The 22,381-nt window shown below is 37.5% G+C and overlaps 2 protein-coding genes and 1 long non-coding RNA gene across 3 annotated transcripts; 2 read left to right on the top strand and 1 right to left on the bottom strand.

Annotated features, from left to right (window-relative positions):
* Positions 1–4,862: 4,862 nt before the first annotated feature.
* On the top strand, positions 4,863–9,871 carry LOC137172069 (hydroxycarboxylic acid receptor 2-like). Its single transcript, XM_067576330.1, has 3 exons — positions 4,863–6,997; positions 7,729–8,320; positions 9,085–9,871. The coding sequence occupies exons 2-3, from the start codon at positions 7,901–7,903 to the stop codon at positions 9,739–9,741; spliced, it is 1,077 nt and encodes a 358-aa protein (XP_067432431.1). The 5' UTR covers positions 4,863–6,997; positions 7,729–7,900; the 3' UTR covers positions 9,742–9,871.
* A 141-nt stretch (positions 9,872–10,012) lies between these two features.
* On the bottom strand, positions 10,013–16,042 carry LOC137172072 (uncharacterized). The gene is made up of 3 exons (XR_010924877.1): positions 13,410–16,042; positions 12,838–13,357; positions 10,013–11,059 (listed from the first exon to the last, which is right to left on the bottom strand). It is a non-coding gene; the product is annotated as an uncharacterized lncRNA (long non-coding RNA).
* A 7-nt stretch (positions 16,043–16,049) lies between these two features.
* Positions 16,050–20,771, top strand: LOC137172071 (hydroxycarboxylic acid receptor 2-like). Its single transcript, XM_067576331.1, has 3 exons — positions 16,050–17,810; positions 18,505–19,102; positions 20,154–20,771. The coding sequence occupies exons 2-3, from the start codon at positions 18,719–18,721 to the stop codon at positions 20,754–20,756; spliced, it is 987 nt and encodes a 328-aa protein (XP_067432432.1). The 5' UTR covers positions 16,050–17,810; positions 18,505–18,718; the 3' UTR covers positions 20,757–20,771.
* The last annotated feature ends 1,610 nt before the right edge of the window (positions 20,772–22,381 follow it).

Genomic DNA, 22,381 nt, shown 5'->3' with positions numbered 1-22,381 from the left:
TATTGTTGCTGCAGTTTTGTAAGTTTTCATGTTTGTCTTGATGTTAGGTTTCTGCTTTTTCGACACTTTTGTTTTTATTTTCCTCTGCACACGAAAAACAAGAAGGAACAACCGTCATCGGAGCGTCATGAATACATGAATGAAAATAATAGTAACACGTGGAAATGTACCTCACCAACGTGGCCCAATTTATGTTTGATCTATTACTGTGATTTGCAGCCTATGCAGAAAAAGTGCAGACAAAACAGTGGTTACCTGAGTAAAACAGCTCTTTGCTTACACCAGTTTATGTTCATTTGAAGCTTTTTTCTGTGTCTTGTAACGAGCTGCAGATGTAAAGATGCTCAATTTGGCCTCATGAAGAAGTGCTGATCGTTTTTAAACAGAACGTTTCTGATTTTGTGGTTGAAATTCTTTTAAAATTCAGGGGTTTTGGCCGAGCACCGACTGTTTTGATTTGAGGATGATTAAACATGAGAGGAAGACAATCAGTGGAATTTCTGTTTCTCTCTTTCTGCATTTTCATAGACGGTGCTGGAAGAAGTATTTAGATATATATTTTGTTGTATCTTATTTATTTATTGGGACCATGTACAGTGTTAAACATAAATGTTACCATTTGATGTACTGTACCATGTACTGTTATCTTATAGCTAATTTTCATCTGCAGTCCCTTCGCCAGGTTACAATTAAAACATATAACAGAACAATAACAAACAGTACAAAGCAAAAAACACACAGGACACATAATACAAAATACAAAGCTACACACAATAGCACATCACATTAAGTAAAAGTTGCAGTAACATAATGTAACTACAAGTGAATGTCCTAGATTCAAAATCATAACTTAAGTAAAAGACGCCTATTATCAGGAAAATGTACTTACTGTAGGCATCAAAAGTAAAAGTTTTGAGCTAATTTGGACTTAATATATTATGTAAGTTAGCAAAGCAATAACAAGTGACTATAGCTGTCAAATAAAGACCATAGTGGAGTAAAAGGTCAAATTTTTGCCAGTGGAAATGAAGTCAAATGTAGGTACTCATGAAAACTGCAATTACTTCAAAAATTAACTTAATGTGTGTGAGTAAATAAGCCTATATGATAGTAAATGTAGATTAAAACCTCATCTTATTCATTATTTTTTATGACAAAAGGCGAGTGTGGCTGTAATACTTCACCTTAACAAAAAACACATTAGCAAGAGGGAAAAAATCCTTTTATCAGAGCTATTACTTTCCATTAACTGTATGCAACATGTATGAACACTTCAGAATGACCATTATTTTCGACAGCACATGAAGGCATCCTCACGTGGCTCCTTGTGTGCCTCTCTGCTCTGTTTCCTCACAGCTGCTCTTAATTAACTGTGTTTAAGTCAGACATGAATGGCGTCTGTGCCTGTAGTTTATAATGTTTTACTGCTGAAGTTGCCAGAGTCCTTTTACTTCAAACGCCAACTTCTGCCACACGGGGGCACCACACTCTTCATTATGGTCATGATACTCCACTGCTGCTGTGGGGCACTAAGAGTGAAACCTCCATTGAAATTGAAATAAGATTGTTTTTCTCAGAATAGACTGAATGACTTCAACATAACAAGACTCTTGTAGGTTTATGATGACCCTGTTTACAGAACTAACTGTACTTTATACAGTATAGTGATTAAAACTCTGGACAGGAAGCCAATAAGATCACACCACTGCCATGTTCCTAAGTAATTCATCTTAAACTCATCTATAAATGCCTAACAAATGCCTATTTAGTACATTAAATGTGAAAATAATGAGAAATTCCTTGATCAAAAAAACAAAAACTTAAGTCATGTCTGAAAATGGTCAAATTTTGTCCAGCCAAAAACCCCAAAATATTCGATTTACGGTGGTATGAAAGGGAAGAAATAATCATTTTTGAGAAGCAGCCACATGTTTGACAGTTGACAGCAGTAACAAATTTGTCATCAGTACTTCCATATTTCCATACTATGACAGAGAAATCATTTTAAATCAAATATGCTCACATTTTCCTATTATATCCATATATATATATATATATATATATATATAAAGACGAGAGAAAGAGAGAGAGCACCAGCGAGAGAGAAAGAGCAGTGGTCGAGCGAGCTAGAGAGTGAATGAAGAGAGGGAGCGCTGGTAGCAAGAATGCCGGTGAATCAGATCAATAAAACGTTATTTTCTGATTGTTTCACAGCGGTTACGTTCCAGAGCACAAATAAACACGCCCACACCCCCACACACCACTGCTCAACCCTGTGGCTGAACGCCACACCGCCTGATTTGGTCTGAACACGGTCCGACTGCTAACCTTTTCCTCTGCTCTGCTCACGTTCACCGTCACTTTTCTGATGCTCACTCTCTCGCATAACCACTCACTCGCTTACGTACTGCCTTTTCCTTAAAAGGAGTTACGCTACCTGCAATTTCCCTGGCAACAACACAGATGTTGACTCGCATTTCGAAACAGCGTTGCTCAGAGGCTTCCAAACGCTACTGATTGCCAAATGAATGGATACTTGGCGTTATTTTTGGCATTTAAAAAAATATTTTTTGGCCTGGCGGGGGCTCTCGTTGTACTATTATAGGGGAAACACTGTATATATATATATATATATATATATATATATATATATATATATGTGTGTGTGTGTGTGTGTGTGTGTGTATTTTTTTTTTTTTTTTCTGCTGAAAATTAGATTATTTTTCTTAAATAGGCTGTTTGACTTCGTTTAACAACATAAGGCTCTTGTGAGTTTATGATGACCCTGTTTACAGAACTAACAGTACTGTATAAAGTATAATGATAGATTAAAACTCTGGACAGGAGGCCAATAAGATCACTGCCATGTTCCTAAGAAATTCATCTTAAACTCATCTATAAATGCCTGAAGAGGCTCCTCAGGTTGCTCTCAGGGTGTCAGCCTCAGTAACATGAGGTGCGTCTACTGGGAATTTTAACTCTGACTGGTTTAGTCCCAAATTTAGACCCAACATTTCTCCTATGTGCAAAAAATGTAAGAAGGCAGTGGGAACTTATTTTCACTTTAGATGGCAATGCCCTGTGATTTCACACTTCTGGAAAAAATATTTTAAAAAGAGTTTACTTACACAAGTTTGCACATGGAAATTAAATAGAAATCTGCATTGCTTTTGTTGGGATTCTTGCCAGACGTTAAGGGAAGCTTAACGTCTCAAAGTATACTCTATTATTGCTGGATGGACGATGTTCCAGTGAATTAAAGACAAACCAGCAACAGTAACACAGTGGTACAAAGAATTATACTGTAGAAGGTTTTACCAAAGCCTCCTTGCTACTTTAAAGGATAATGACACATTTTTCTTTAAAAAATGGTAACCAGCTTCAGTTCATTTATTATTTGAAATTTCAGATTTACTACAGAGGAGTGAATTAACCTTCAGAATGAATCCCATCTCATAAAAAATGAGTAAAACTCCCTTTTTTTCCATGTTGTCATAACTCAGCTCCGAGGCCTTGACAAATATAGGGATGGACACAACGGATGGCGGTAAATTAAAAGTATTCATCATAATAAAATAAATTACTGAAAGAATAACTATAAATATGGAGTGTGTCAGTCAGTAACATCAGTGATATAGGAGTGAATGTGTGAGCAGTGGGGTGTGAGGTGTTGTGAAGTAACTCATAACTACACCAGCATCTATACAGTTAAGGTACACTGTAAAAAAAAAAAAAAAATTGTAAAAAAACACCAAAAAGTCTGGCAGCAAAAGTTACTGTCAAATAACAGTAAAAAACCTTTAGTTATTCTCTAGAGATCTAGTTTAAAAATACGGATATTTACTTTGGACATTTTCTGCATTTTTACAGTCCATCCATTTTAAAATAAAAATAAAATCTCATTATAAAACATCGCTAGAATGCTAAACAAATGTATAAATCTGCACAAAAAATGAAAAAGAACTACCTTAAAATTACCTCATTTAAATGAATACTCTTGTTTTCATACAGTAATCTTTCCCTTACGAAAAAAGCACATGTGAAATTTAGTCTTTCACATGTGAACTGAGACATTTCACATGTGATGTTGTGATTTCACATGTGAACTTAAAATTCACATTTGGAAATCACATGTGTATCTTAAAATTCACATGTGAAAAAAGACAACATGTTTTAAGCTTTACATGTGAATGCAAACTTTACATATGAAAAGGAAAGTGTCACATGTAAAGTGAAACATTTCACATGTGAACCTAAGTTTCACATTTGGAAAAACACGTGTATCTTAAAATTCACATGTGAAACACATGTAAACTCAAGAGCTTTTCCTTCCATATAAACTGAGACATTTCACATGTGACATGATTTAGCATATTATAAAAGACATGTTTCACTTTTCAAGAGGAATTTTGATTTTTCGATTGAAAAGGTACTCTTTGTAAAATCATTCTTTTCCTACACATTTTGCTACCGCTACTTAAGTGTATTGAGTGTATTAATAAAACTATTGCGCAACGGAGCTCGCGCTTCCCGCCCATACACTCTGGGTTCCCCATGCTGCCTTCAGGACCTCACGGAAATATTACAATTATCGAGTATAATACATAAATGATCATAAACGTGAACAACAAAGGTCTCAAAAACGCATATATTACCATAATATGTGAGATGTCGCATTTATAGGCTGTAAATAACATATCCCATGTCCGTTTCTGATGTTCACTGAGGAGCAATAGGGTAGGTTTATTTTTGTAATACCGTTTATATATTCCATAGTTTATTATTTGATCAATTACATGTCTGACCTATTTTTTCATTTCATTAATTCATTTCATTTAACCCGTATTAAGTTAGTAAAATCCGCACCAAAAAATTACTTAACAAAACATGTCTATTATCCTCTGTAAGTAAACGTGAGACAAGCTTTTGATGAAGACAAATCTTGGATGGTGCACTTGAATGCATCGTCATCGTTGACCGTTGGAAGCAGGTTCACGTCCCAGATGGAGACAGAGAAATGGATCGGGATGCGGTGATTTATCGGTTCGACGACGACCAAATTAGTATATTTAAAGAAAAATGTGTATCAAAGAAGAAAATGCTGAATGACCCTGACATGATCGGACTGGTGGAGCACAGCTGACAACAAGGGGAGGATGGCGAAATATGGCTAAAGTTAGGAGCTAATGTTACAGATATTTTACATGTTAGCTGAATGTCAGCCTTCATGATGGCTAAAGTTATCAGCTAATTAGCAACCAATGTTGCAGATATTTTACAGTTTAGCCGAATTAGTCTGTATGATGGTTACAGATAGCAGCTAATGTTACAGGTACTTTACATGTTAGCTGAATGTTAGCATTCATGATGGCTAAAGTTAGGAGCTAATGCTACAGATAGTTTACATTTTAGCTGAATGTTAGCCTTCATGATGTCTAAAGTAAGGAGCTAATGTTACAGGTACTTCACATGTTAGCTGAATGTTAGCCTTCATGATGGCTAAAGTTAGGAGCTAATGTTACAGGTACTTTACATGTTAGCTGAATGTTAGCATTCATGATGGCTATAGTTAGGAGCTAATGCTACTGATATTTTACATTTTAGCTGAATGTTAGCCTTCATGATGGCTAAAGTTAGGAGCCAATGTTACAGGTATTTTACATTTTAGCTGAATGTTAGCCTTCATGATGTCTAAAGTTAGGAGCTAATGTTACAGGTACTTTACGTGTTAGCTGAATGTTAGCCTTTGTGATGTCTAAAGTTAGGAGCTAATGCTACAGATATTTTACATTTTAGCTGAATGTTAGCCTTCATGATGGCTATAGTTAGGAGCCAATGTTACAGGCGTTTTACATTTTAGCTGAATGTTAGCCTTCATGATGGCTAAAGTTATCAGCTAATGTTACAGGTACTTTACATGTTAGCTGAATGTTAGCCTTTGTGATGTCTAAAGTTAGGAGCTAATGCTACAGATATTTTACATTTTAGCTGAATGTTAGCCTTCATGATGGCTATAGTTAGGAGCCAATGTTACAGGTACTTTACGTGTTAGCTGAATGTTAGCCTTTGTGATGTCTAAAGTTAGGAGCTAATGCTACAGATATTTTACATTTTAGCTGAATGTTAGCCTTCATGATGGCTATAGTTAGGAGCCAATGTTACAGGCGTTTTACATTTTAGCTGAATGTCAGCCTTCATGATGGCTAAAGTTATCAGCTAATTAGCAACTAATGTTGCAGATATTTTACAGTTTGGCTGAATTAATCTGTATGATGGTTACAGAGAGCAGCTAATGTTACAGGTACTTTACATGTTAGCTGAATGTTAGCATTCATGATGGCTAAAGTTATCAGCTAATTAGCAACTAATGTTGCAGATATTTTACAGTTTAGCCAAATTAGTCTGTATGATGGTTACAGGTAGCAGCTGCTGTCACAGATATTTTACATTTTAGTTGAATGTTAGCCTGTATGATAACTATTGCTATCAGCTAATATTACAGATATTTTACATTTTAGCTGAATGCTAGCTCTTTTGATGCAGCTAAATTTATTGGCATTTAATCTCTTTCTCTTTACCTTAGCTTTTATAATGGCCAACAAAGGGGAACCTTGCATTATGTGTTTTGTCTTTTTTTTTTTTAAACACATTATTAAAAATAAGAAAAATGGGTTCCAGTTGAAGTATTAACAAGTTATGCCAGGCTTACACCAAATGACTTTGGTCAGTTTCACTATTGCAAACAAATTTCCAATGTCAGAGTAAAATCATGAGAGTTGTGGCGTGTTCCTGTCATCTCAGTCATTGTAAGTTGGTCATTAGTTGTGGTCAGTGACTTCTAAAAACAGCACTTCACGGAAATGTCAAATGTTTCGAGAAATGCACTTCACCCAGGAAGTACCCATGTCAGCAGGAACACCCTACTGTGAGAAACAGACCAAAGCCATACATCACTTTATTTCCTCCTCCAGTATGTTATGAATGACACAGCTGACTGGTGAGTTCTGCATATTTACTGTATTTAATGTGTAAACTTACATATAGTTTTGTTTATATTGGATTTCATTTATACATAATCCATTATTTACGTTTTTATATTATATATATTACATTTATATTTAATCTTGTTATACAAGTTTTTTTTTACAAGTTACTTTTTTTAATAAGAAACTTTTTGTGCAACATGCCAAAGTACATATCATGAAAAGATTCATATATTTTTAGTTTATACATACATTTTCAAATGCTTATTTTCACATTATTAGTTTAGTTGGTGTAATGAAATACTATTTTCTTGCACTGTTTTCTAATGTTACCTTTAGAAAAATAGTAGATAGACTTAGACTGCTATATGAAATTTCCAAGTTTATTTGTGATAGAATATTCTTCTCTTATACGTTTACTTATATTTTCTTGGAATTTGGAATTTGAAATCCAAAATGGCCAATTGTAGAGCATCTTGAAAACTTATGTCATTCTAATACAACTTATATTAAGGCTTTACTGGTCCAGTTTGCTATTTAATGTTTTGATAAAATATGTTTTATTATTATTTATTTTAATATTTATTATTTATTAGAATGCTTTTAAGATACTTTTGCAATATGCTCTTGTGTCACACCACTGGCACAAATTTACCACAGAGTGTCTTTTTGTCTGGTCTGTGGAAAAGTTGAACTGGATTATGTGCAAACACAAATGTTCTCTCTGTTTCTCTCTCTTATTCAGATTTCATTCTAAGAATTAGGAAGAGGGTTGAAAAGGGGAAGAGGCAATTCATTAAGTCATACTTATTCAGTCACCTGACCCATGACTGTTATTTAATAGAAGCACCTAAAAATAATCTCTTTTTCAGATTGTCTTTCCAAATTTTTCCAATTTTAAGATTTAATTTGTCAAAATGATATCTGAATATAACAAAAACCTCACCATGACCATGTTAAATTTCACAACTCCAATCCCTGGTGATGGAGGCAGCGGCGTAAGTTGCTGTCAATCAGTCCATAGTCAACTGGAAGGTGCCATCCTACCCCCTGTCCTCACCATCAATGTCATACTGGGGCTGCTGGGAAACATAGTTGCTCTGTGGATATTTTGCTTTAAACTGAAGGTCTGGAACCCCAACAACCTGTTCCTCTTCAACCTGGTTATCGCCGACTTCCTGGCTCTCATGAGCCTGCCTCTCAGGATCGATGCTGCGCTCAGAGGCCACTGGGTGTTTGGTGATGGCTTGTGCAGGATTGACCTCTTTCTGATGTTTTCCAACCGCTCGGCCAGCATTGCACTCATGACCGTGGTGGCAATTTACCGCTACTTTAAGGTGAGTATACACATTGTATTATTGTCCACACTCTGATAAACTCGAAAATGCTGCTAACACTTTTTTCATACTGAACACTTCAGTAGGTCATATATATTATAGCATTATAGCAAAACCCTCAACAATGTCATAGTTTTGAGGCATTGCTTAAAAAATAAAAATGAAAAACTGAATGCACCAGCAAATGATGAGTTTATCTGGTGTGATCACATGATAAGTCAAGTACATTTTTATTAATATTGCCCAAAAATATAAATCACACATTTCCTTTACAATCCGTATATAATCTGTCCTTATTGTGAATTCAGAAAGAACACCAAGCAAATTTTGAGGCGGCAAAGTCAAAGTATTTTTCACTCAATGTGCTGCAACTGACACAAAGATTTGCCTCAACAAGTTGATGTTTCAAGTTGTTGCACAACTTGCCTGAGAATCATCACATTTTTATGTTTTCTTCAGTATCAAAGTGATAATTGTCTGTACATCATTCGCTACACTGCAAACAGGAACTGCTAATAGCTATTGTAAAGGAGACTAGAGTGAGAGCAACACCAGCAGGCTGGGGTGGACTAAACACAGTAAAGAAAGGATCGACTTTATTTTAATCCTTTAAAATATGCCTGGATCGCCCAGCGACTGGTTCTTAGGATTGGCTCTAATTGGTAATCACATTGGCCACCAGGAAATGACAATATGACATCAGCTCTTTGACACATTTTTGCTGTAACTGAGGCAAAATGATCATCCCTGTCCTCTTGTCCCAGGTGGTCCACCCTCACCACCGGTTCAACCATCTGACCAAGAGACAGGCTGTGCACGTGTTAGTGTTTGTCTGGCTGTTGGTCATCAGCCTTTGGGCTCCCATACTGGCTTATAAACACATCAAAGGCAGTGGCAACAGCACCCAGTGCTTATACTTCACTTCTTCTTCACTCACCATCTTGGTCAAAATGCACCGCATGCTGACGGTGCTGGAGTTTATCATCCCAATGGTCATGTTGTTGTTTTGCTCCATCCGGATTTCCATCTTCCTGAGGGAGCGGCAAATGGGAAAATCTGAAAAGGTGCGAAAGGCGATGAGGGTGTGCAATGCCATCGTCGCTGTGTTCATAGTGTGCTTCTTACCTACCGTAGTGACGAGCATCGGGCTGGGGGTCATCCACTCGTACCGCCCACAGGACTGCGCCACCCATTACACTTTCACCCAGCTCATCATCGTGTCTTTGGGGCTGAACTTCCTGAACTCAGCTCTGGACCCCATCTTATACATCTTCTCCAGCTCCATGTTCAGGAAGGCGCTTTGCAGCTCACTTCCCCGTTTCCTGCGCTGCGGTCAGGACACAGGCGACACAGAGGAGACTGAATGTCAGTGGACCACCCAGCAGGAAACTGTAATCCATGAGGGCCGACAGAGGGAATGAAGCCATGTAATACGCTTTTCTTCAATAACAATGACTGGATTATGTTTTAATGTGTTTGATTTTTGTAGTATTTTGTACTGAATTGTCTGCTTGTATTGTGTGTTTTATTAATTTTTTTTATGCTGCTGAAGCTTTGTTTTACGTCTGTGAACTTTGTAAACACATTAGATTTTCAGTTATCATAATTTCTTAAATCCAAAGTCAGTGTATGTAAATATACTTCAAACTTCTGTGGTTGAAGAGATTACAGATGTGTGTTTTAATTATAGGTATTTATTGAACCTTTAAAAGTTTGAATTGCCCTCAAAGTTTGGAAATTTAGAAAAATACACATAGATTTGTTGTGCATCATCTTAGACAAATTTCTGTGAATTTTGTGAATATATCTATATATATCTATATATTGAGTCATGGATGTACAGACAATTATCACTGGATTACTTTGATACTTAAGAAAACTTAAATATGTTCTGATTCTTCAGCAAGTAAGTTCTGCAGCCTCCTTTTTCTCTGATTTTTATATGGATTTTTTGAGGTTTATTGGCAATGGATATCAGGGATAATGATATCCTCAGGAAGTGTAGGTCACACCAAATGATCTCAATATGTGTTTCATGTCTGTGTGGTATGATCTGACTGAGTTATGACTCTGAGAAGGAGGATGGTTTTTGACCTAAATTCCTCTCAATGTCTTTGCCTCACCTTCAACTCTCCAGTGCCCCCCTGGGGAGGCTGTCAGGGTTGGTAGTTACAGTGTTGGGAGAGGGGGGGGGGCTGACTTTTTGTTAAACTTCCCAGAGTAAATTTCTTTTTGTAAAATACATCAAATCTCAATCAAGTCAAAATCTCTTTTGTTAATATGTTGTTATTTTGTTAAAGATAAACTTCATAGGCTTAAGAGCTATGTGTTGTTTTAGTAGTTAATCAGTACCTAATAATAACTAACTCTGGAAACTGCTCATGTATTCCTGCAACAGAAATGCCAAGGTCATGGGAAATTTTAGGATTTAGCATGTCACCCTCCATCCAACAGCTCAGTATAGCTATTAACTTAATCTGTCTCTTTTATCACCAAGAGAAGGATCCTCTGCAAAACTAAACAAACCTAAACATTTCTTTAAATTTAAACACTTAAATGTAACATTAATGGTGAATGTACATTCATTCCAGTTTTTCATAAACATAATATTAATGTAATAATAATATAATAATAATAAAATTGACTTTGTTTTCATGTTCTGCTTTTCTGCTTAATGGTGACTGCTAGGGCTGCAACTAGCAATTATTTTAATTATCCATGGATTATTTTCTCAATTAACTGATTAGACATTTTGTCTATAAAGTGTCAGAAAACAGTGAAAAATGCCTGTTACAATTTCTTACAGTCCACGATGACGTCTTCAAATATCTTCCCAAAAGGCATTTGAGTACATACTTGCCAGGTTTCCATCCAAATGTAGCGCAAAATTTAACCAAATTTCCAGAATATTGGCAAAAGAAAACTTAAAAGTTCAATGTCTAGAATTTAGTGGCATCTAGCGGAATGGACTTGGCAGAAATGGAATATCATCTTCATAAGTATGTTTTAATTAGTATATAATCACCTGAAAATACGAATAAATGTTTTTGTTGCCTTAGAATGGGCTCTTTATATCTACAAAGGGAGTGGGTCCTCTTCCACATAGCCTACCATGTTGCATCGCCATGTTTTTACAGTAGCCCAAAACGGACTTTCTATCTACCACAGCCCCGCTCTTCATACACTCGCTAGCTCGCTCTACCTCAGCTGCTCTCTCTCTTTCTTGCTGGTGCTCTTTCTATCTCTCTTTTTTGTCTCTTGTCTTTTTTAAAATGAGTTTTACAGCTCTGATCAATCTTATAGCCGGTTGTGATAGACCACCACAGCGTGACGTCGAGTTGAAGAGGACACAATGAGATGATGTCATTAAAAGAGCGGCAGTTTAAATTCAAACGATGGAAAACATGATGGAAATATGACATTTCTGTCTGATCCATGTATTGATATGAGGAAGGTTACAGTCCCCTCATCGCTCCACGCTGATCTGATGTTTTCAGCTCTTGAGTGACATTTAAGTTACATGCTTCATGTACTTCATCATTACTTACTAAGTCTGTTTGTAATGTACTTTGTCACATTTTTGCAGCAACTTCTCCAGCTCAGCCAAGTGTAAAAACTTTTAAACTCTGTGACTGTGTGTGTTGGTGTGTGTAACCCGCCCCTCTCCCATTGCTTCTCACACACCTGCTTCAAGTTTTTCGCAACATTTATAAAGGTGGCACCTCAAACCACGCTGCTCATTTCAGAAGGTGATGTGAATGCTGACAGTGAAGCCACAGAGTAGAACTGTCAACACAAGACGTTCACCACCTCCACCCTGGTGGAAATTCTGCTCTGTATCTACATGGTGAGAGTTCTCAATTTGTTCTGGTGCTCTGTTGCTTCAGCTATTGCTTCCTTTTTTTTTTTTTTTAGTGTGTGACCAAATTTTTATTGGATGTTTTTATTCTGGTGTGATGGACAGACAGAAAGTTGTAACATAATATATATACAGTACCAGTCAAACGTTTGGACACACTTGAGGTGTGTCCAAACATATGTCTGATATGTAGCACTGTTTTCTAAGCTCAAAATGAACAGTACTTGACACTTAAGAAATGTTATTAGTACTAAGATCTAGAATAAAAATAAACACCTGGTTTTCAGAGGCATTTGTATGATTATATTTATTTGTGTGACCCTCCCTGACATGCATATGCAAAAACAGGCACAAAGGCCTTAGAAAATCCAGCCATGTAACTTTAAAAGATACCTTCTTGATATGTCTGTTACTGGGAGGTGGAGTGGAGTACTGGCAAAAGTGAAGATGTGGCTGTGGGTGTTAGCTACAAAGGAATATTTAGGAAAGGAGAAGATGACCAGTGTAGGCTTGGATGGAACGTCATGTCCAGGTGTTTTGGCCACAGGTGGTGGAACCCATCAGAAGCTACACTCTATGAAGAGCACAATAAGCAGTGCTAGAATCTCCCTCTTCCCTCTACTGGCTGCACCTGACTTGGAGTGTTCTGTCCTTCTACAATGTCTTATCTGAGACTCTGAGTCACCTCCACACCTTCCGCACTGAATTCTCTGGGCCTGTTTACCCAGCCTTCTTGATTTGGCGTGAACAAAATTATGTGTTTCTGACTCTGTGAACAGGCACCACATGAGTCAATTCAAATTTGAATACAAAATGATTTTAGATACATTTTTACAAATTTTAGCTTTTGATTTCTACACATTTCCTTCCTGTATTCTATTCTTAGTCTGTTAACCTTGGCCATCGTGATTGTCCTTCAAAATAGCTGCTGATGCTGGCGTGTGCTCACGCACTACTGGACCAAAGCTGCCTTTGACATAATCAATCACAGTATTCTGTTATATCTGGGATATCTTTTTTCTGAAATCGAGAAAGTAGTCAACAGTAACAGTATGTTACATGATCCATAAATAAAAACAAGATTTACAAATGTGTATGTACATTTTTGGGTAATTTATGGTGTTATGTGTCTACATTTGAAACATTAGAGTTTCTAATACTTTATTTCCATTTTGAGACTTTTTCTTTACCACATTTCAGAGGGAAATATTGACCTTTTTACACCACTACATATGTCTGACATCTGAAATTATTATGAAGAACTATTTTCTGAAGATAAATATTTCTGTTGTGAGTTTGTCCCCCTTAGTTTAGCCTAGTTGACTTATCATAATAGTCATTCTCATGTAGAGGCTCTAAAATAAAGTCACATTACATTTCTTATCATCATTTCTGTGTCTATGACTTGATGTGATGCAACATCCTTTTGCATTTTCTTATCTTAAGTTTGAGGGAACATGTTGAAACAGGAAATCCTCATGGGCTAAAGCCCAGTAACCATGATTTGCGCTGGGGAGGGACTTATGTTTTTTATTTTGGCTTAGGAGAGGGACATGCAACTTAAAACAGCTGCATTTTGTATTTATTTTAAATATGATTTTTTCTTTTGAAAATACGTGTTTTACCACTGTATGGTGATGGGGCTCAAAACATTTCTGAGGAAATAAACCCTTCAAACCTGCCTATTCAGTTTGTGTTGGAATGTGACGGGTTAAATGAAAGAAGCCTCTAATAACATAATAGCTGATATTATTCTCGCTGTTTTTGACACTGTTGTGTACGTTACTTTATTTAGGAAAACAGTCATTAATATGCACATGTCACTAATGTTGGCTGTGTGCATGCTGTGGTGTGTTTGTGTGTATATGAGAGAGATGTGTAGGCTTATTAAATGTTGGTTTTGTGTGGGAGGAGGGTGGCTGTGATGCAACCATATTCTGCTGAAGTGCACACAGCTTGTCTAACTTGTAATTTCTTGTAAGGAGGATTTCCATTGTTCCTAAGCACATCTCGTTCCTGACCTCATCACTGTCATGTCAGCAATGACAGGAAAGCAAACCGTCATCTGTAATATTGCTCAAGTCCCTCACTATGTGAAGCTCTCTGATGTTTTAAAGGGGACGTATCATGCACATTTCCAGATTTATATTTATATTCTGGGGCTTTACTGGTATACCATTGTATGTTTGTTGTTTGTTTGTTTGTTTGTTTTTTGCTGATTAGTCAGCTTCCGGAAAATGCCCCTCAGCAGACTAACGGCAGCTCCGGAGGCTAAAGAAACAATAGCATTTGTATATAGCTTCTTTTTCCTGTTAGAGCCCAAATCAGATCCAGAATATGCAAGTAGACAACCCGTGGAACAACCTTACAACAGTTGGAATGTGCGAACAATCTGATGTCATCATGAGGAGGAAGTAGAAATAACATTGCCAACATGTTGACCATGTTTAATTACAAACGGGATGATATGTCCCCTTTAAGAAGCAATTTAAAAGATGCTACGACTCAGCCACACTGATTTCCTCACTCTACATACAATTCCATATGGTAAAAGGTCAGAAATATAGCAAGGAGAGAGAACAAGATGAGCCTTAAAAGTAGTCAGTAAGATCTTAAAATCATTTCTAAAACATTCTTGGTTCCATGTGTGCAGAGGATAAAAGGTATGATGTGATCATGTCTCTTGGTTGTGGTTAAAAGATCTTTGGTAAATGAGGAGAAACACAATTCAGCTGTTTAGAGCTTTAAAAAGGTAGTTGGCCTATGGCGTTTAATTAGTTTCAAAACCAATGCACACAGAAACCAGGCGAATGCATGTGATAGGAACGCACAGAACAGTATCTGCATGCGGAAAACCATCCTCACGAGAGAACATTTCTGCTCCGCGTACACAAATGCGGTCCTGCGAGCATGGAGCTGTGACGAGCATGAGCTTGACTCTCCCTATGTGCTCGCAACTGTTCAATACTCGTCAAATTGACTTATGAGACTTTGGAAGCGGGGATGGAATAGACAGTCCGCTCCTTTCATTGGTTACTTTGATTGGTCTTTTTTCATGTGAAGCACTTGGTGGATGTAATTTCTTTTGTTGTAAAACACTTTGAGCTGCATTTCTTGTATGAAAAGTGTTATACAAATAAAGTTATTATTATTCTTATATAAGCCACCATGACATTGTGGCAACGTGAAACCTGTCTATAGTATGTAACATTACAGGTATTTAACCATGTAATAAGACAAAAGTTAGCAGCCCACATTACTGATATTTTACATTTTAGCTAAATGTTAGCCTTTATGATGACTAAAGTTAGCAGGTAGCATTGCTGTAATAATATTAGGGTATACTAACATTGCCACAGTGAACAAAAGCTAACTAAATGAAGCTGAAATTCTGTCACAGACTTTAGTTTGAGCAACAGTGGTTTTACGTTGGCTTGTATGTTGACTATGATAACCAACAATCTTTCTTGAAGTTTTTACAACTTTTCAAGCCTTAAAGTGTAACTTCACCCCCAGGTCTGAGCCTAACTCCACCCACTGCATAAATTTGAAAAATGCTAAAAAGTGGGCAAGGGGCTGAGAGGGGGGAGAGGTGAGGAGAGGGGAGAGCGTGGCTAAATGAGGCAGCAGGGCAGGAGTTGTTCAGCGACATATAATAATAATAATGAGAAGAAGACAAACAGTGCAATGACATTTAAACGGGCCAGAAGTCATTTCCCATTTCGTCCTGTAGCTCTCTAACTCTCCAACTGTCTGTTCGTGCAGTTATCAGCTGGTAAATTCTTGTTTCAAAACTTTAAATCGCAGTTTAACTGGAGTCGTTACTGAACCTGTCTGACAGCAGGCGGAGCTGCTCCAGAAGGGGACAGTTTCAGCTGACAGACCGAACAGACAGTTACTGGTTACACCGTGATTGCAGGGCGAGATGTGAGGAGGATTTCTGTTGTTTTTGTGGCTGCCAGTAGTGTTTCCTCCCGCGGACATTTGCAGATGGAGAGATTTTCTCCAGCAGGCCAGCACTGCTGTTAGCTGCTGAAGCTAAAACTGACTTGATCAGTATATATTTGAAAATGAGTGCAGGGCTGGGGGAGATGGGTGTTAACACTTTACCATTTATATACATTTCATGACGTAGAGAACTCCCAAACATTTGACTCTATGACAGCATTGGCCAAGCCTTTTAAAGTTCCGATTTTAAACAGCAGATGACAGGTTGAGCCATTTTCAAGCCATGAAGTGCTGATTTTTATAAATTTGATGTCAATGTCAATATTAACACCAACATTGGTGTGTTTCATTACAGTACAGTCATATAACTTAGTTTACTGCTCAAAAAACATGTTTTTAGTGTGCAGTACCTTTAATTAGAGTAAATAAGGAATATTACGTCACTTGTTCAGTTTACCTCAACATTAGCTTTTATAATGGATAAAGGTAGCATCTAACCAATAGAATGGCTTCTATCAGCTAACGTTACTAACATGGTACCATGTTAGCCTGTATGTCGACCAAAGTTAACAGATAACACTGATGTTTATTGCTTTGGTAGATGCTTTTGTCCAAAGCAATGTACAAATAAGGTACACTCCTAGCTACAGTCAATCAAGGAAAAGCCGTTGTGAATAACGGCCTCAACACAAACAGAAATGATTTTTTTATGACAGAGATCCTGAGAAGGATGGCAATACAGAGAAAGAGCATATTAAGTGAGTATTGGAAGAGGTAGGTCTTTGTCTTGATTTCTGAGGACAAAAGGGGGATCTGCCTGCTGACATAATCGAGTTCGGCACCTTGTTTCACCACCAAGGGACCAAACAGGAGAAGAGTTTGGATTGAGATTTCCTCCCTCGCAGTGACGGTAGGACTAGTCATCACTTGATCGTATGGAACAAGAAGGTGCATTAAGCTGAAGGAGCTCAGGTAGGTGGTTGTTGTGCTAGTTGGAACTTAAGTGACTTGAACTTAATGCAAGTAGCAACAAGGAGCCAGTGGAGAATCATGAAAAGTGGAGTGACATAAGCTGTTGGCTAGTTGAAGACCAGACATTGATACTTTTCATTTGACCTAAATGTCATCCTGTTGGTTTAGGTTAGCAGTGACCATTGCTGTTATTTTACAATTGAGCTAAATAGTGGTCTTAATATGGCTAAAGTAAGGGACTAATTGTACAGATATTTTATATTGCAGCTGAATGTTAGCCTTCATACGGCTAAAGTTATTAGCTAATTAGCAAGTAATGTTGCAGATATTTATCAGTTTAGTTGAATGTTAGCCTGTATGATGGCTGAAGTTAGCAGCTAATGTTGCAGATATTTTAAAGTTTAGCTGAATGTTAGCCTTCATGATGGCTAAAGTTAGGAGCTAATGTTACAGATATTTTCCATTTTAGCTGAATGTTAGTCTGTATGTTGGCTGATGAGAGAAAGTCTTGAGAAATGGACTTCAGGATATCTGATCTTGCACAACTGTCTTCACGCCTGCAGGCGTGGAGACAGTTGTGCAAGATCAGATATCCTGATAAAAATCAACAACACAGGAGCATCCTCTGTGAGAAACATAGATTCACAGACCAAAGTCATACATCACTTTATTCCCTGCTCCAATGTGATATGGATGACACACAGCTGACTGGTGAGTTCTGTATATTTACTGTATTAAATGCTAAACTTACATAGAGTTTTCTTTATATTGGAATACATTTATACACAATCCATTATTTACATATACTTATATTTAACCTACATGAGTAATGATAAGTTATTTTTTCCAATGGGAAACCTTTTGTGCAACATGCCAAAGTACATATGATGAAAAGATTTATACATTTGTAGTTTATACATACATTTTCAAATGCTTATTTTCTCAGCATTAGTTTAGTTGATGTAGTAAAATACTATTTTCTTCCACTGTTTTCTAATGTTGACTTTGTAAAAATAGTATAGATTAGATTTAGGCTGCTGTATGACATTTTCAAGTTTATTTGTGATAGAATATGTTTCTCTTATATGTTTACAGTTATATTTACTTGGAATTTGGATTTTGAAATCCAAAATGTCCAATTGTAGTGTGTTTTTAAAACTTTAAAATAAAAATACACCATATGTCATTGTAACAAACAACTTTTATTAAGACTTTACTGGTTTAGTTTGCCATTTAATATTTTATTATTATTTATTAAAATGCTCTTCAGATACTTTAGCAATATGCTCTTGTGTCACAACACTGACATATTTTCCACAAAATGTCTTTTTATCTTAACTGTGGAAAAGTGGACCTGCTTCATGTACAAATGCAAATGTTCTCTCTGTTTTTCTCTTTCACACAGATTTCACACTAAAGAAATAAAAAAGAGGTTGAAAAAGAGAAGAGGCAAATTCATAAAGTCATACAGCTGTTTTTCTCATACTTATTCAGTCTTATTTGTTTTTCCAAAATTTTACACTAAATTGATTTGTCTATTTTGGATGGACTAATGTTAATAACACAATTTTAAGATTCAATTTGTCAAAATAATATCAGAGTATAACAAAAACTTCATCATGACCATTTTAAACTCCACAACTCCAATCCCTGGTGGTGGAGGCAGCGGTGGCAGCGGCTGCCCACCAGTCAATTTTAAACTGGAGGGTACAATCATGTTACCAGTCCTCACCGTCATACTGGGGCTACTGGGAAACATAGTTGCTCTGTGGATATTTTGCTTTAAACTGAAGGCCTGGAACCCCAACAACCTGTTCCTCTTCAACCTGGTTATCGCCGACTTCCTGGTTCTCGCGAGTCTTCCTCTCAGGATCGATGACTTTCTCAGAGGCCACTGGGTGTTTGGTGATGGCTTGTGCAGGATTAGCCTCTTCCTGATATTTTCCAACCGCTCGGCCAGCATTGCACTCATGACTGTGGTGGCAATTTACCGCTACTTTAAGGTGAGGACAGGAGTATACACATTGTATTATTGTCCATACTCTGATAAACCCAAAAAATGCTGTTAACATTTTTTTCATATTGAACACTTCAGTAGGTTATTTGTATTATAGCATAATACCAAGACCCTTTCCGGTAGTTTTGAGGCCTTTTTTGAAAAATAAGCATGAAAAACTGAATGCACCAGCAAGTGATGAGTTTATCTGGTGTGATCACATGATAAGTCAAGTACATTTTTATTAATATAGCCCAAAATCATAAATCAAAAATTTGCTTTACAATCTGTACATCATCTGTCCTTACTGTGAATTCAGAAAGAACACCAAGCAAATTTTTACATGGCAAAGTCAAAGAAAAACAAGACTAAAGGTATTTTTCACTCATGCAAAGACATGCCTCAACAAGATATTGTTTCAAGTTGTGGTATAGTTGTACATCAGCCAACACAGTGGACTCTAGTGTGTCATCCCATACACTGCCGTCCATTGGCCAGCCTTTGTAAGTGCAATACAAATTTCTCAGAACCATAGACTGTAAAAGCTCAAAACCAAGATGGCCGCCTGCCGGCTCAACAGCTAAGGAATATCTTGCCAATCCTTCTATAGTAATAGACCCTTGCAGGTAAATACAATTTTGTAACATCAAGTAACAACTAAGTAATACAATTCTTAAAATATCCAAGTATTGATTTTGTGTTGGGAGAAAATGACAATTAGTCATCTGTCCACTAACACTACAAACTCCTTGAAAAATGCGTGTTTAAAAAAAAGTTCAAATATTTTTTTTCATGCTTTAAGAGGAATAAAAACTCTCAGGAAAAAAGTCCTGAATGAGGTTATCATAATTCATGCATGAAAGGGTTAAAATACGCCTGGATCGCCAAGCAACCAACTCTTAGGATTGGTTCAGGACATCTGTAATTGCTAATTTAGATTGTGACTGTGACTCTATAAATTCACATTGGCCTCCAGGACCTGACAATAAAACATCAGCTCACTGACACATTTTTGCTGTAATTGAGGCAAAATGATCATCTCTGTCCTCTTGTTCCAGGTGGTCCACCCTCACCACTGGTTCAGCCATATGACTAAAAGACAGGCTGTGTACATGTTAGTATTTGTCTGGTTGTTGGTCATCAGTCCTCGGGTTCCCATTCTGGCTAACAACTTCATAGAGGTCTGCAGCAACAGCACCCAGTGCTTATTTTTCACTTGTTCTTCACTCACCACCCTGGTCACCACGCACCGCATCCTGGTGGCACTGGAGTTCATCATTCCACTGGCCATGCTGCTGTTCTGCTCCATCCGGATTTCCAGCTTCCTGAGGGAGCGGCAGATGGGAAAAGCTGACAAGGTGCGCAAGGCGATGAGGGTGTGCAACGCCATCGTCGCCATGTTCATAGTGTGCTTCTTACCAACCACGGTGACAACCATCGGGGTGTGGGTCATCCGCTCGTTTCACCCACGGGATTGCGCCACACTCTACACTTTCATCCAGCTCACCATTGTGTCTTTGTGGCTGAACTTCCTGAATTCGGCTCTGGACCCCATCTTATACATCTTCTCCAGCTCCATGTTCAAGAAGGCGCTCTGCAGCTCACTCCCCCATTTCCTGCACTGCGGTCAGGACACAGGCGACACAGAGGAGACTGAATAAGTCAACCACCTAGCAGGAACTGTAATCCATGAGGGCTGACAGAGGGAATGAAGCCATGTAATACGCTTTTCTTCAATAACAATGACTGGATTATGTTTTAATGTGTTTGATTTTTGTAGTATTTTGTTTTTAATTTATTTCTGCAGCATTCCATCAAATGGAAATATTATACTTTACAGATGTTGCTCATTTCAATTGATATGTTTACCGCAGTAAATCCACAGCGGCAGTGAATGAGGGTGAAATAATATATCCAAGAGTTGCTGCAGTGTGCACCAACCACCACCAGGTGGCACATGCAGTCTAGATGCAGTCTGTCTGTCTCTCTGTAGGGTAGTCAATACAAAATGGCGACCATGCTCGGCAAGCAGACGCAATGGGGGAACAGAAAAACGCCATGAAAGTGTTTGGGAATTAGTCATAGCATTGATATAGTATATTTTCTGCCGGGCCTGTACAGTACACTTACACGTTACATAATGGACATTTGTGTTATTATATCAAAACCAACCATCCATCCACACAATTTAGACCTCAATATATGAAACATGGAAATTTGTTTCCCCCAATATTTGTAATTGACTGGACATCAGATTCCTCCAGAAGATGAAAGAAAGCATATTTGTTCTCCTCAGTATTCAAAGTTAAACTGACTCCAAAATGCACTAGATGTTTATCATTCACAGAAAACCTGCTGTGTCTCGTTTGTGTTCATGTTCAGCAACAGTGAAAAGCAGCTGTGAGTGCAGTGCCAAACCTTTGGGTCCATCTTGCCACTTCAGCATTTTGAGTATAGCCCCTCATATTTCTGCTCCTTAAAACTGGTATTTTAATGTAACAGCAGATTTTTATGTGGCGCATCGGAGAGAGGGGGAGAAATATGGTGCTGCACATAACAAGACGCATACAGGCCGTGGCTGTATTATAAGATCAATAAAGTTATTTTTACAGTGAGAGGAGCAGTTTCTGCAGCTGTCTCTAGTGTTTATAACCATAAGTATGTCTTTAAATTGAGAGCGATGTGCGCATTTACGCATGCAGCACAGCAGCGGCAACTTCATTAACACCAGATTGGTCAGGATCTGTCAATAAACAGTCCTGACTTTACTTCAGCTTTGTGTTCGCTGTCTGCCAAACTAGTTAGTTAGACCTAGAGAGGGCAGAACAGAGATGATTAGATCATTAATACTGAAGCATCAGTGTTAGAGCAGCATGTGACTATTGTAGCTGCTGGAGATGGAGCTGGTTTCAACTACCGTTAGCTAGTTTAATCCAGTGGTTCTCAACCCAGGGCCCCTCCAAAGGGTCAGCAGCAGCCTAATAAATCTGAGGGGTTGTGAGATGATTAATGGGAGAGGAAAGAAGAAAAAACAAAGTTCTGATACACAAATCTGTTTTCAGTTTTTTGGACTTTTTCTCTAATCTTTGATTTTTGTTGAAATATTGGATCATTTGAACATTTATTGAAATGAAAACATGTGAGAAGTTTAAAGGGAAAAATCACTATTTGGTGGAGCTGTTAACAACTCATAGACATGTGAAATGTGACCCCGACTACACACTGCTTTCAGCCAAAAAGGTTGGAAACCACTGGTTTCATCTTTAACAATGTGTTGTATTTTAAA

The sequence above is a fragment of the Thunnus thynnus genome, chromosome 20, assembly GCF_963924715.1.
Source record: "Thunnus thynnus chromosome 20, fThuThy2.1, whole genome shotgun sequence".
NCBI classification, from domain to species: Eukaryota; Metazoa; Chordata; class Actinopteri; order Scombriformes; family Scombridae; genus Thunnus; species Thunnus thynnus.
The sequence above is the reverse complement of the archived record's forward strand: the minus strand, read 5'-3'. Positions and strand labels throughout refer to the sequence as shown.

Excerpts from the sequence above, each read along its gene's own strand:
- LOC137172071 (XM_067576331.1), top strand. The coding sequence starts at position 18,719 with ATGACCATTTTAAACTCCACAACTCCAATCCCTGGTGGTGGAGGCAGC. Across the intron at positions 19,103-20,153 it reads CAATTTACCGCTACTTTAAG|GTGGTCCACCCTCACCACTG; the intron begins GTGAGGACAGGA and ends CTCTTGTTCCAG.
- LOC137172069 (XM_067576330.1), top strand. The coding sequence starts at position 7,901 with ATGATATCTGAATATAACAAAAACCTCACCATGACCATGTTAAATTTC. Across the intron at positions 8,321-9,084 it reads CAATTTACCGCTACTTTAAG|GTGGTCCACCCTCACCACCG; the intron begins GTGAGTATACAC and ends CTCTTGTCCCAG.